The following is a 15168-nucleotide window of genomic DNA, read 5'->3' on the forward strand; positions in this document are numbered from 1 at the left end:
TGTGAAGAGACATGGTGTTTAAAAATAAAAGGTGCATATTATGGCTAGAGAAAAAAGGTAGTAAATGGTAACTGATACAGAAATAAGATATATTTAGAAAATTCATAAGGGAAGCTGAAGTCAGGAAGGGAATTTAAAGTCATTTGATGAAGTCTCTAGCTGCTAGTCTGGCTGAGACTGATTTCTGATAAATCTGGGAGCAGCTGGGAGAGACTTCAGAAGAGCTGAAGACCAGCAGTGTTTTGCATCACTACTGAAAAAGGGCATGTGAGTAAAGAGTGGCTCATCTGGTATCAGTTCCAGGAAAAATACTATGGAAAATTTGATAAATAATTTAGATGGCATAAGAATAGCAGTATAATCAGACTATTCAGCTTTTCAGTTTGTGAAAACAGGTCTGCTCAAATATGATTTTGTTGTTTGGATACATGAAAGTTGGTTGCTAGAGGTGTTGTCTGGGTGTTATAACACTTTATAACATCTTCAACTTAGTAACATGGTATATTTATTTTGGGTTTCAAAAGTACCTTTGAATTTAATGAAGGACTGCTGAAGTGGATTAAGAACTGACTGTAATCCAAGAAAGCAGAAAAGCGTTTCTAGTTGGGATCAGCCCAGTGGAGTTTGGAAACAAATTCAAGATGGTAACAGTGTGAATAGAGCAAAAATTAGTGGAGGCATAAATAATGACATTTAAAAAATGGAAAATTATATAGATAATTTAGGCAAACTATTGTCAGTTTGGGCAAAATGTGCATAAATACACGTGAAGGCAGAGTTATGTACCAAGGAACAAAAAATGTCAGTCACACCCGCGTTAGCAAGTTTTTAGTTGAAAATCCCTGACTCTGTGAGGTGAAAGGTAAAATAGTTGGTATAGTTGGAAATGGAAGGGAAAATAGATGGTCCTAGTGAGTAAATAGCAAAGTGGCAAAAAGGGCTAACATCTGTTGCTAGATGTGTAAATGGGAAGACACAAGTAAGAGTAATGATGACATTATCTCCACTTAAAGCTGGGGAGATGGGTCTGATGCTGTAGGTCTGTGCCTTGCCTGTATAAATTTAGCAAGATGTGCTAATTTAGGGTATGGAAATGAGTCCCTGAAATGGCTCACTAGTGGAAATAATGCCATACAGCCAGAGATTTAATGTGCCGTTACCTAATAGGGCTGAAATCACTTAGTGGCATACAGCTGCTGAAAGGATGATGTCTCACACCCACCTTATGTTAGTGTTAACAAATACCTGGATATACATACAGTCATCCTCTTCAACTCACTAATGAGACAGAAAGCTATTCCCTGTTTTGATTGGGCTGTGCTGTCTGTTGTGGCATTGAGTCCAGCCACCAGTCAGGGAACATGAGAGATGATGTGGTGAGTGAGAGATTTGACTCTTGCAGCAAGCTGTTAGATCAAGTGCTTTTGTAGATGTGTCATCACCTGATGAGGGTTTTGATCACCTCAAACAAATCGAGCAAATAAAGAGCTCTGTGAACAGGCCGACTATGAGACTGTATTAGCCCTCACACTTGCACAGAAGTAGGAGTGTGATCGCATGCTGGGTGAGAGGAAGAGTGTGGGACTGCCACTTCTGTTTGCAGGTTCATGGCCAAACAAAGGGCCTGTTCCTTCCCCTGTGTTCCCCTCCTCCTCATTCTGGCTCTTAGCTGATCCCACACAGAATTAGCATGGTGCTCTCTTCACATCCTCCCTCCCTCTCTCCTTTTCCCATACTAAAGGCAGTAGTTTTCTGCCCAGGATGCATATATTAAGAAATGTTAGTTTGGTTTAAGAAAGAGAAGAGAGGTGACTTGGTTGTACACTGTGCACACACAAGTCCCTCCACAGGTAGGAAGTATATTCTGTCATGAGCAGTACATCAAGAGCCAATGGAAGTGGAATCTAGAAAAATCCAAGTGAGAACTTGAGTGTGCATTTAAGTTAGGGTGGTTAGCTGCTGTGCAAACAACCAAGGAAGAGAATGGATCCCTTGTTAAGTTCATATGAAGACCAGAACCCTCACTCGAAGATGTATTGTAGTGAAATGGGAGGTTGAAAGAAACAGGTAAAACGTGATGATGTGTGTAAGTAGACAAAGTGGCATCTTCTCCTTAAATTTCTTTGATCCCTATGTTAGGGAGTGTCAGTATAAATTTGGATATAATGTATGAGATTAATGTATAGGACAAACAAAGTACTTGAGAAAGGAAGTATAAGGGTTATAATGAGATTGCATAGTTAGACCTTAGAGCAGTTTTGTGCTCTGGTGGTTCTGCTACTTTTGTGTGGACTTCTCTTATGCTGAGTGCACCACAGACATAAGAAAAATGAAAACAGGGAAGATGCCATGCCATTAATTTTATTTTATGTTGAGAATACTTAGGAGCTTGAGCTTGATTGCAAATGGTATTCAGTATCTATTGATGCTCACTCCGGTTCTCCTAAATTGTGTGTGTCTGCACATTCATGTAATGTTTTTTTTCTTCAGTTTTGAGAGGTCCCTTGCATATGGAAACTGTCTTTGGCTGTAAGAACAATCTCTAGAATGTTGCTTTGATTGTATAGTTTAAAGGGAAGCTGCTGTTATAATCTGAATATTAAAATGATGACTGTTCCAGAGATTTGCATTAGAGAAAAAAAAAATGCATTTCACACAGGTCATGTGTATGTTCTGTTATGCTAAAATAAATAGGAAAAATTCTAGTGGTGATGGATTCTTTTTGCTACAGAACAAGGGCACTTCTAGATACATCCATGATATTTCATGAGATGATTCTGAGTTGAGCAAGGAAATCAGCCTTGTAATTTCAAGTAATGACCAATAATTTTGTCATATCAATTTAATCTGCACATGGTAATTAGAGTTTTCAGGAGGCATTAGCAGCTGGGGTGTCACTTGTTTATTGGAGCACTGTCAGCCAGTGTTTCTCTTTGTTTGTTTTCTCATCTTAATGGTTTGGAAAGAAGTTGGTGCTCTAGAAAGAATTGAGAAACAGGCCCGGCTTTGTGGATTTTTATCACCCTGCCAAGACCCTGTGCAACTTCCTCTCTGTTACCCACAGCAGAATACGGAAACCTGACTGCTGACAGCCACTTCTGCAATTGCAGTGGGGCAGGGGAGCGGGCTGGGAGGTGGGCTCTTAATTTCTGCTGCTTGCTGTTGCCTTGGCATCCAAAGAGGAAAACAAGATGTGCCTGAAGATGTGTTTTCAGTTGTTTCTTGCACTGATGGGTTTCCTTCTTTTCCCTCTCTCTGCTGTCCTGCAGTGCTGCAGTTGAAGCTCCAGCAGCGACGCACACGGGAGGAGCTGGTGAGCCAAGGGATCATGCCGCGTAAGTGTCACTTAAACTCTTTGTCTTAGTGTTTTTATACATGTTTTTGAGAGGAGAATGGTTTCACATATGATTTGAAAGATCAGGTTCTCTGTTTCTGCATGAAAAACATCGTATGTAACAGCTCCACCCTGTCCCACCCAACTTGGTCCTTCTGAAGTGTTGGTGCACTAGGTACAGGGCCATCTCCAATACTGAGGAAGCTGTAAACATAACTGTACTTGAAAACAATATTTGTATTTGATTACAGTGCACAACAGTCCTATGATGAACATGCTATGTTAGAAGTGCCTTATATATTTGACACATGCTGGTAATCAGTCTTCTAACAGGCTTCCTGCTTCTGCAGTTTCTGTTCTTGTTTGCCAGCTCTGCAGACCTCTTCGCCAGTTTTAACTTAGTATGTACTTATTCCATAAACCAGCTGAAAACAGGCAGTGGTACAAGATGTTAACCTACAAGGGGCCCTGTTTACGTTTGCAGCTAGAAAACATACCTAGAAAGAGCCCTATGGGCATCAGCCATTCCCCTTTCTGCAGGGGAAGGCAAAATCTGTGGAGCCAAAGAACTTTTCTGGGTGGACACGTACCCTAATGTTAAGCTTTAATATATTCATTGTGAGGTTGGAGAAGGGGGCTTTGGTTTGGTTTGGTTTTTTTCCTCCTTCCCCCCAGAATGCAAAAGGATATCTGACATATAGTTTTGTTTTGCTGTGGTACCTCCAGACTAGATGACTTACAGGTAACAACTTGAAATATGACCAAAGAGCAAATGTTTTATTTCTGAGGTCCTCTTATTTTCACTGAACAGCTTTAATAAAAGGCAATGGATCAGGTATGTTTTCTTCTTTCAAAAACCTTTCCTCTTCCCCATTTCACAAGCCTTACTTGAAAACAGCATAGTAATGAGGCGTTTCTCATTGCTTCTATTTCTGGGGTGCACACTGTAATATGACACAGTGATGTGACTTAGGCTTTGCTGAAAGTGTAAGGTTAGGCTGTCAACTCCCTCTGAATGAAAAGAAACTGTCAACAGCGCTCTTGTCAGCTGAAGTGGCTCACTGGGAGGCAGTGAAATGCTCAAGATGTTTCTGAGACCCCTACTTAGAATTCTGTTAACAAATAAAAAAGAAAAGATTGTCTTGTCTGGATATAGTGCATCATGCCTGTCTTGTTTTTACCTGGGGAATTTCTATACGTGCTTCTACTGATTACACTTACTTTTGAATGAAAGACTAGTGTCCCAGGGCCTGTACCCTTTTAATAATACTTACCAGAAGAAAGTGTTCCTGACTTCTTTGTGGTCTCCTGCTTTAGGTGGGTATGTATGCAAATACTGTATATTCAGTACTGGCTTTCTTCAAAGTGTGGCTGGCCAAACTTGTGATTCCTGAGAGGGGTCTGTTTTACGGGTCCTTTGAAAACGGGGCCCTTGCAAGTAATTCAGGTAAGGCACCCAGAGTGATTAGTCAGTCTTAAATTTGCTTAAAATACAGCCTAAATAACTAGTCTTTGCAGACTTGTGCCCTTTGTTGCTTCATTTAAGTCTCTTATATGTAGGTTAAATGTTGGACCAAGGAAGAATGCTCAGTGAAATATCATTGTGAAAATACTGGTGACACATGAAAAGACCTTTTCTGCAGTGGAGAAAAAACACTTTAGTAGATCTATTCTAAACATGATTTGAAATTAGTTCTTCCAAGTCATGGTATCATTTCCCCATATCTGCCAATTGGAAATAACTACACATAGGGAAATGGTTACAATATTATTTGTCTGGGCCATTTTTAATGAGAAGATCAGATGTGAGAATGATTGTGATACTTAAAGCAGAAGTCCCTTTTTTAACCTGAGAAATGCATAGGGTGACTAGGGGCCATGTTCCTCCTGAAGGCATCTCAGAGCCACGACAGCTTTTCTTCTACTTTCAGCAGTTTAGAATAGACATTTTTACTTACTACTGGCAATATGCAAGTTGTTCATTTATCAGTCTGCCCTCTACCTGCATCTGTGGAAACACATAGGTACTTAATCTTGTTCTCTGCCATCTACTACTAAACATGGCTGTACTGAGCCCCGTGTCTACCCCTTGGGTACGTTAGGAACCAAGCCCCACACAGCCCTTCATGGTGACTGAGCAAAAAATATAAAAGCGGGAATCCAGAGGATGGTTTGGTGTTGAAATGAGCTGGATCACTTTTTCCATGTGAAATGCTGATTGGTTTCTAGGCTTAATTTTTCATCTGGAGATCCTTCACAGTCTTGAAAGAATTGTGGTAGTTGTGGCTGTATCTACATTAACATTATAGGTTGTGTCAGGAAGGTGCTTTTTAAGTGAAGCTCCTAATTGCACCTGCCTTCTGTGTGTTGCTTTGCACCATGAAATTAAGCTTGAGAGTTGGATTAAACTGGGATGAAAGTGAAGAGGAAAGTATTCTGCCTACAGCTAATAGGCTTTCAGTCCATGCATCGAGACTGTAACTTGCCGGACACCACACCTCCCGTTTCACCTTTACGTATAGAGTGTGGATGTCAGTTCCTCAGCATCAAATGTTTTTTCTATGCAGATTTGGACTTACTGTGCTATTCTACATGTTCATTTAGCTTTGCCTTTAATACAGATCAGTTCCTGGATCTCGTAACCAAACAGATGTGCAAAACTCTATTAACCAAGTGTGATAAGTTTTTGTATTACATTAAAAGCTACCTAGTGTGCAAACTCACTTTGGTACCTTTGGTTCCCCTGACTCCAGTATAAGTCTTACATGGTGTTTAGATTCAACTTGGTGTCCTGGAAGAGAAATTTTATTTTAGGCTTCCATCAACACAAGACTTTTGGACACTGTAAAGGAGTGGAAGGAGACACATTTGTGTCACATTAAAATGAGAGTTACACTACTTCTCTTTTGCTTGTTCAGAGCAGAGCTGGGAATTGCTTACTTTTTTCCCATGTGGAATTTTATTTATACGGTAGAGAGGAAAGGCAAATGTCTCAACATTTTTTTAACCAGTACACTTAATCTCGTTTGAATAACCTTTCCAACCCACCAGCCACCTACAGTAGAGCTTGCTTTACTAAAATATTAGTGTATTACTAAAAAATTAGTGTACTAAAAATAGTGTATTATAATAAGAAATGAAACATTTATAAGCAATGACAGAGGATTCAAAATAATTGGGTTTATACTTCAGTAATTCTTCTTGCTTTTCTGTTACTACTTTGTGTAACCTTTTACTAGTAGCAGGATTCATTAGTTGAAGATTAAAATTCTCAATTGCCTCTAGGAAAGAGGTGGGAAGCAAATCTTCTCTTGCATCTGACATACCTGTGATTTGAGCTAGAAGGACTGTACTTAGAAGCACAGAGAGCCGAGTTTTCATATGTATTCAGGTTTTGGCCTATTTTCTGATAGTGCAAACTGACAAGGTTTTTTGCTATATTTGCATTTTTTATAGCTATGCAGAGGTGATTTTCATCTTGTCCTTATAAAATGGGAGCTAAGCAAATTCTGCTGTCTGTGCTCAACTCTGTCATGCTGTAGAAGAACAGTCAGATGCTGTCAGTTTTTACAGTGTCAAATTTAAAAGTTACAGCTATTTGAAGTTTTTGTTGGGGGGTTATTAAATACCCAGTTTTCTGCCCTTGAAAGGAATGTCTAAAACAGTAGCAAATGTGCATCAGTGAAGAAAGATGTGTGGAAAGTATCTTGAACTAAAACAGCAAAAATTTTTAGGGGAGAGACGTTTACGAAATGAAGCACTCTTCTGCTTTGCAAAATCTGTTGTGCTTTTTCTCTTTTGCAAAGTTTAGGCTTCACATGCCCATTGTTTTATCCATTGGGATTGTGATCTGTGGCTTCTGGCTGCAAACATAAAATACAGGCAAGCATGAAAGGTTGTCGTGTGGCACAGTCCAGCGGGAAGGCTGTTGTTGTGACCATCAGATTCACCTAAGCAGGTGAAACGGTAGAATATAATTTCTGGGAGTGTGTCTTCTGTTGCTTTATAGCACTGCTTGGTGACTGTCTGAAAGGGCAGCCTTTGAAAAGGGCATCGTCTGGACTGAAAGCTAGGAGGGAGGCTGATACATGAAGAGAATTTGTAGGAGCTTCTTTTTCGCTCCAGTGGATCTGGTGTTTGCCAGTTTTTATGCTCACACAAAATATATATGTAGATATACTGCATCCTGGAAAACAAACACCACAGAATCCAAAAAGAATGGAGTTTGTGCTGTTTTCTAATGTGACTCTTTTTACAGATGCGGAGGTGTTCCCATGCTGTAGATCTGAATTACCAGCACTCTGATGCTGTTTTCTGCTTGGACATGCAGCCTGTTAGTTGCGTGAGCATATTTCGGAATATAAGATTTGTGAATCTTGTGCTGCTGGTTTCAGACCCTCCTGGGGAGTGTGTATTTTATCTCTGGACTACATGAGGGGAGTGTGCCATAGTTCAATTGCAACACATCATACAATTCAGAATGATTGTAATAGAGTAGGTGGCCTAATGATTACAATCTTATTAGGCTGCTCGTATCACTAGCTGCGTTTTTAGATTTGTTTTGTGGCAGTCAGGTTAATGGATAAAATTTAGTATTTGTTATAAAACTAAAATACAGTATTTGCTTTGGGGGGGGGGGGGCTCTGTGAGACATTGCTTATAATTAATTCAAAAGGAATTGCCATTTACTGCAAGTGATTTAAGGATACAGAACACAGTTTATGCATTGGCATATCAGTGTTGATCATCATCTAGGAAAAGCTTGTAACTGGTCTTCTGCATCCAGCACAGCTACCATCACAAGAAAACAAGGATCTTTGAGGTATTAATTTCAGGAAGTGAAGTGCTTACCACCTGTAAGTTATAAGTTAAAGTTTCTAAAGTTATATTTGTAGACTTTAACTTCAGGTGCAGTTCTTAATGTCTCAATAATATTTCATCTTCCACCTAAAGGCTAGGTTAGAAGGTGAACTGCTATGCTTATGTGGAGGTTTACTGATTCACAAGTGTGGCAGAGTGGCTGCACAGCTGATACTTAAAGATTGTTGTGTGTTATATTTGAATTGCAGATAAACCACTTGCATTAACACCCCAAAAGAGCTCTTCCTGCTCTCTGCTGCGTAACATGTGCCCATCATTCTCTCACTGCTTTACATATCAGGTCTTTATAATGATGTTCCCTATAGTTTTTGGAATATACTTACGGTAACAAAACAAAAATATGAATGTTTACTTCCCTGCCATCTAGTGCCTGCTCTTCAGCCCGTTGGTAATTGCTTTACTTTCATACCTTTTTTTTTGAAAAAACAAGTTGAAACTGTACTTTCATTTAGGATAGGCAGTTATGGACCATAAATATCATTACTCCCAGACTTGTTTAATAAAATGTCCAAACCTGTAAAGTCTTTTAGATCTAAAAATAATAACACTTTTTCTTTAATCTTCCATTTAACCTCTGAAACCTTGCTATTTCCTGGTTCATTGTGTATAAAATGGGACCTCAGATGTAGAGGCTGCAGTGAGACTTTTGATATACTTGATGTTATGCTCTGAGAGTAAGGCTGGAGCACTAAGCAGGTATTGTAAAACCTGCTTTTGTTTGTAAAATAGACAAGAGCTGTAGAGGGCACTTGCAGATGTATTTCTGTTTGTGGCATGTAGCACAAAGATTTGTAACTGGTTTTATTTTAATTGATCAGCTACCCGTAACTTGCCTCCCAGAAATTATTTGGTGCTTTTTTGACTTTGATCTCTTGAAGTACAATTTCAAAGCATTGAGGCTTGTGTGGAGAAGTCTGTTCATTTGAGCTGACAGCCTTATTGTCTGGAGCCTAACAACTGCACCTGGTTTGTTTATATTTTTAGGTAGCTGTCTGTGATTATTTTCCATGTGCTTATAACATCTGTGATTAATAAGACATGGTTGGAGTAGGAAAGTTCATTGTGTTAGTAATGAAGTGTGCTCTTTGTCCTTTGTGAAGTTGCAGAAAGAAAAGGCCGTGCTTAGGGGTTTGATAGGCTGCGTTTAGTCCTTGATCCCTGCAATGACAAAATATTTAACTCTGCCAGTTGCAAGAGAAACATAATAATTCAGGGGAGTAAAGTCTGGTATGTAATAGAGCTTTTTTCTCCCTTTGTGTTCCCACAGTTCATTCGTTGGCTGGGAATGGTCTTTCCTTTTTCTTCTCATGGCCCCACACTTCCCCCAGCCTGGGCACTCCATAAAGTTGTCAGAAAAGGTTGCAAAGGGTGATTATCCGTCCAAGAAGCAGACATGAAGTCTGTTTTAGGAATGCATGGATCAAACGGATCCTGGTAGAAGTTCCTTGTCTAGCTTGTCCTTTTCAGCTTGGAGGTGGCACAGTCCTGATTGTAATGAAGCTTTATCTTTTTTATTTTTCATTTCAGGATCTAAGTAATGTCTTCTGAATGCTAAGAGTTAATGGCAATGGACAGAGTGGGTTATACATTATCTGCACTTGCTGTAAATGTTCTTTGACACAAAGCTGTAGTCATCTGTAGATCTGATAACTGTTACCATAGGTGACAGTTTACATTTTGCTCCTGAAGAGGATGAACTTTCTGAGAAATTACACACCTGTTGGAGTTTAAATTAACTCAGTGTGGGCCCTGAAAAAATCTTAGCCCTTTCATGTTTGCTGTGACAAACCTACACTTGAGGCTTTTCACACAGTTAAATGAAAATCTTCAGCTGCATCGTAAGGGAGATACCGCTGTAATAAAGTTACTGACAGTTTTGCTGAGTTATGGATGTGGGCTGTGGAGAGGTGCTTGTTTCAGGTGTTGGAAGCACCTGACAGCTGAGCTGAGGCCGGGTACCACAGTCCTGCCTGTACATTTGCTTGTTCAGCCAGGTCAAGCCCAGTTCAGGGAGCTGGAAAAGTAGTAGTTTTGGGGAAGAGTTGCTCCGTGAGCCAGTACAGGTTGTACTGGCTGTACAGGCTCATGTAATAGAGAGGACTTGATAAAGTTGTAGCACTGTAACTGTAATGTCATGCTTTGCCAGGGCAAACATTTGCAACATGGTTGAGAAACTTTATCCAGCCTTCTTCTGTTTGAGACTAGATATACTTGTAATTTTTTAATCACAATGACACCGTTATTGAAGGGCATTACAGAAGTGCAAAGCTGCATTTGTTAGGGGGCCTTAATAATAATATTTGGATTGTTATTTTTAAGTCAATGTTAATTTTTAATTTTTCTGAGTTTATATATTGTGGAGTGTGAATAATCACAATTTACCAGTTATGGCTGCTTTTCATATCTTTAACTTGATACTCAGAACTTAGCCTTAATCCAAGGGGTGGGTTTACCAATGCCAGGGGTGTTACATCAGCAAGAATTTTCAAGTATGATCAGGTCTGTGTACCAGATGTGAAACTCCCTGGAGCTATGTAAGGAGAAAAAGGTGCTGGTGGAGCTCTCTCTTCTCTCACCTGTGTATTTTCACATTTCTATAGCATACTGCTTTCTGATACCCATTAGCAAGATGACAGATCCTTCTGTACATGTGACTGTTCTTTTGAATACTTTCTTCTTCCATGCTATGAGAAATGCTTTTTGAAAGTGGGGTGAAGATGAAGGGAAGAAGAAAGTGCCAACTGCCTTTCTCTGTGATTCAAGTTTTGTGTTTCTTACCAAATGTTACGCACCAAATGCCATAGGGTGGGAGCTCCACCCTGAACTGACAAGAGGAAGTTGTTCAGCCTATTTGTAGCATTTTATCTCATCTTTTTACGAAAGCATAGTAAACAAGAGAGAAACTAGAATGCTGTTTGGAGCTGGGGTGAATAGCTGCAGCAGAAGGCCTTCTGCCACTGAATTAACTCAGCGTGTCTGAGGTTGGGTTTGGACAGGACACGAGCTTCTCTTTGTCATAGCAAAGAAAGGTTTTACCTTTCCCTCAGACACTTATCTAACTGAAGAGCAGAATGCTTGACTCAGTATTTAGAATTTAGCTGTAGCCTTTCTGCAAATACTGTGTGTTATCTGACCAACTGCTTTGCAGTTCAAATGTCACCTTGTTGTCTGTGATGAGGTAGATAATATGGCCAAGAATGGCTCATGTGCTGTCTCTCCTCCATCAGCCTACATGTCTGATAGCCTACAATAATGATCTTACCCATTGCAGAAAGTTTTGTAGCTTCTCCTAAACTAGACGGTTGAGCTATGATGACCTGTGAAGATCCTTTTGCCTTCTTTTCTTCTCTTTATTTGGTTCCTTGCAAACCTTGGTGTCTTCTGTCAGCTGCATAAGCAAATGCAGGGACTACAGACAGACATTTTGACCTCTTTTTCACAGCAGTTTCATCAGTCCCCTGCCCTTGCTGTGTTTTGTTCTTAGAGTGACTGAATTCAGTTCTGATTCCACTTATTTCTCATGCTAGGTAACAGGAACTTGAAGATCTGCATATGAATATCTTTGAAAGCTTTGCAAGGCTAAAATTTGCTTTTGTACGTTGTAGGGTAACCGTGAACAGAAATGTCTGACCCATTTTGCCTGGCTCTTTGTTTCTGCTGTTAAACTGGAGATTTGGGGTTGATTCCTGGGCCTTGGTTCAGTCTGTTTATAGCAGCACCATTTTGAAGCTTTGCAGTATTTTCCTTCATTCACAGGTTGCCATCTTCAGAACATGGCTTGGACTGTGGAACACTGAACTCATGCATTGCAGTTTTGAACCCTGTTTTATAGGAATTAATAATACATTGCTTTGAAGTGAAGAGTAGCAACTTCCATCTCTGTGCTTTGCATGGAAAGGTGTGCATGATTGTAGACGGTCCTGTGTGCTGCTGCATAGCTTTTGGGGATTAGGTGGAAGGACAATAGTTGCAGTGTATAGCTGCAAACATTTTTGAAGCAGGGTGGAGGCACAAAACAGTTGCATCATTGATCTCCAGGGAGATTCTTCATGGTGGCTAAGGGTGTGACCACAAAGATACTAATGCTTCAGGAATTTTGGTGATGAAGCATCAAAATGGTCCACAAGCATCAGAGATATGAAAAAATAGGATATATGTGATACAAATTTCATGAGATCCTTGACAGACAGCCCATCTGTGGCAGGAAAATCACATCCTGCTGTCAGTCATCTAAAGGTGAGGGGTAAAGTTAATCCTCCTAACAGTAAATGCTGCAAATTGCCAGATGGTTGTCCAAGTGGGACAAAAATATGTACAACTCAGTGAAGGGCACCTTCTGGCCTGTGCTGTCCCAAACCCTGTTGATGATGCTGTCTTCCCTTCTATCACTATACCATTTTTAGTGCTTCTTCAGCCATTTGTAACAACGAGCTGTTTTCCTAAGGTGGATGGGGCAATCTGAAGACACAGGAGCTGTAGTTCAGTAACGTGGGCACTCCTGCTGCAGCACTGCCCTTAAACCTAGCCTCTTGTTTCTGACTTTGGCAGAGCAGTTGTGCTCAGCTTTGCTGACACCAGTATTTGTGGGACCGTGCTGTAAACCAGCATACCAATACAAGTTAAAATAACTTTCAAAACAATTGTGATCTCAGTTCACAGAAGGTTTTGTCAGCATAACTGAGGGCTGACATGCGTTGTCCCAGGCCTAGGTACAGCAACAAGGGCAGAAAGTATAACTGCAGTTCACTGATAATGAAAATACCATGCACATACAGTGTAGAAACAAAATCAGAAAGGCAGGCAAAAGGTGCACCTAACTGAAACTGGGCATTGCAGAATTTACTTCTGCATTCTCCAATATCTCAGTAGAAGAGAAACATAAAGGAATTGTTTTCTGCATACAGTGGAAAGCAAAAACTCTCAACAGCTAAGGCTGCTGTTGTAGTTTGGCAAGTTTTTTTTTTCTCTGGCAGCGCTCTGTTCTCATCAGGGGCTAGCCCAAAGTTTTGCTGGCAAAGCTGAACCAAGTTAACTAGAGGGGCAAGTGCCATGGGGAAATGCTGGAGATACTTCATGGTGACAGTTCCCTTTTATAGCTTCTTGTGCAGTATGAGTACAACTGGAGCATCAGTGGCAAGGCAGAAATGCTGGGACATGGGGGAGGGGGATGAAGAGCTCATTATTTACCTACCACCAGACTAAATATTCATTGAACTGCCTCCCCAGGAAGTCAGGGTGTTAAACGTCTTTTTGCACTTCTTGGGTTCAGTAGGTTGCTTAACAGAGGCTTGCTTGATGGTTTTGTAAGCAAGATGGGATAACTTGAAGCTGTGAGTGTAGCTGGTGAGAGAACAGCACTGAAATAAAGTCTTGGTGATATACTGGGAGGATGTCTTGAGTAGGGCTTTTGGGTGGGGTGGGGTGGGGTGAGAGAAGGTCAGTGTCTGATACTGTTCATTATTTTCAATATTTTGATTTAAACAAGAGAACTGTGCATATTTATTAAACTTGCAAGTTAGGGGGTTGTGAGGAGGACAGGTTTGGGACTCACAGTATTTGGAGAAGCTGAGAAGTACTGGACAAAACCAAAGAAAGAATGCAGAGTTCTACATTTTGGTATGTCTAGTCCATAGCATTAATTGAAGATGGAGGATGGCTGGCTAGATAGCAGCTCTGCAGAGGAGGACTGGAGACCTTTCATGGTTTGTGAGCCAAGCACAACTGAACATGTTAATGCACTTTATTTACACAAAAAAGACAAACTGGCTGGATCATATGCCTGAGAAGTGTTATTTAATAATCATTTACCTTTATAAAAGCTGATAAAGCCTAGGTTGGAATATGTACCAAATTTTGGACACTGTACTTCAAGAAAAATAGAAAACAAATGGAAGGAGTCCAAAAGTAAGTAAACAAGCAAAGGTCTGGGAAATGTTATCTGTAAGGGAAAGTGAAGCAACTGGCTTTGGTCATTTAATATAACAGAAGACTGTAAAAAAACCAAAGTTTTTAAATATATAGGGATAGATGCAAACAGTAAGAGAATAAATTGTTCTCTGTAATAATTGCAGGTAAGGCAGGGAATAATGAGTATAAATTAAGGGAAATGTAAGACAGTGTCCTGGTTTCAGCTGGGATAGTTTTTTTATTCCTAGTGGCTGGTACAATGCTGTGTACCTTCAGGAAGGTTTTTACATAGTAAAGAAATCTATGCACTGGGATAATTTCTTTGCAGTAATACCACATTTTTTCATGAGAAGTCTTCAAGAACAGGTTGGACGAACTACTGTAAGGAATAGTTCAGGATATTTTATCCAGCCTGAGAGGTCAAAGGCATTAGGTGATTGGAGTTCCTTCATCCCTATGTGATGGTTATAGCTGGTTGTATCTGTTGCTTTAGGTGCCAAATTCTGTGGACACAAATTCTGTGTTAGTGGTAGAAATGCTGCCCCTTTCCTACCTTTTTACTACTGCTTCTGCTCCACCAGCTAAGCTGCTCATTTGCATACACCATTAGAATGAGCTAGAAGAGCTGTTATAGCTGAGAACAGTAGAGCTTTGTCAGTATGGGTCATTTTGAACAGCACTTGGGTTGAGCAAGCCAGAAGGGTACAGGGGTAGGGACAGTTTTGCAGGGATCAGTGCCAAGTAGCTGGGAAGGGCAGTGGAAGGAGCTGGAGAAGGAGCATATTTGCACGTGGGTCTCCTGTAGAGTTTACCCAGAGCCCTACTGCTTGAGATTTCTTCATAGGATCATTATTTTCTTTTCCATTTACTATAATGCAGTTAACAGAATAGCTTGTTCCACAGCTCTGGGCTATATAGTAATTTCAAAGCCCGAAAAATGTGCAAGGCTTAGTTAACTCCTAAAGGATAATGATCTACAATAGACACTCTTCTAACATGTCAGCCCCATCCTAGACTGCTGAGGGAAGCAGCGAAGGATTATGCCC

The 15168-nt window shown here is 40.3% G+C and overlaps 1 protein-coding gene across 2 annotated transcripts in view; it reads left to right on the forward strand.

Annotated features, from left to right (window-relative positions):
• Positions 1–15168, forward strand: part of MRTFA (myocardin related transcription factor A) — a 48243-nt gene that overhangs the window by 15007 nt on the left and 18068 nt on the right. The window contains exons 1-2 of one of the 2 annotated variants that reach the window (XM_062620457.1): positions 3116–3134; positions 3270–3335. In XM_062620457.1, coding sequence (XP_062476441.1) covers positions 3329–3335 — 7 coding nt within the window. In that variant the 5' untranslated portion in view covers positions 3116–3134; positions 3270–3328. Of the gene's footprint in view, positions 1–3115; positions 3135–3269; positions 3336–15168 lie in introns of those variants that run through there. The other variant, XM_062620456.1, reaches the window with a different exon arrangement.

The sequence above is a fragment of the Pezoporus occidentalis genome, unplaced genomic scaffold (assembly GCF_034315485.1).
Source record: "Pezoporus occidentalis ecotype Australia unplaced genomic scaffold, CSIRO_AGI_Poc_V1 ctg221, whole genome shotgun sequence".
In the NCBI taxonomy this organism is placed as follows: domain Eukaryota; kingdom Metazoa; phylum Chordata; class Aves; order Psittaciformes; family Psittacidae; genus Pezoporus; species Pezoporus occidentalis.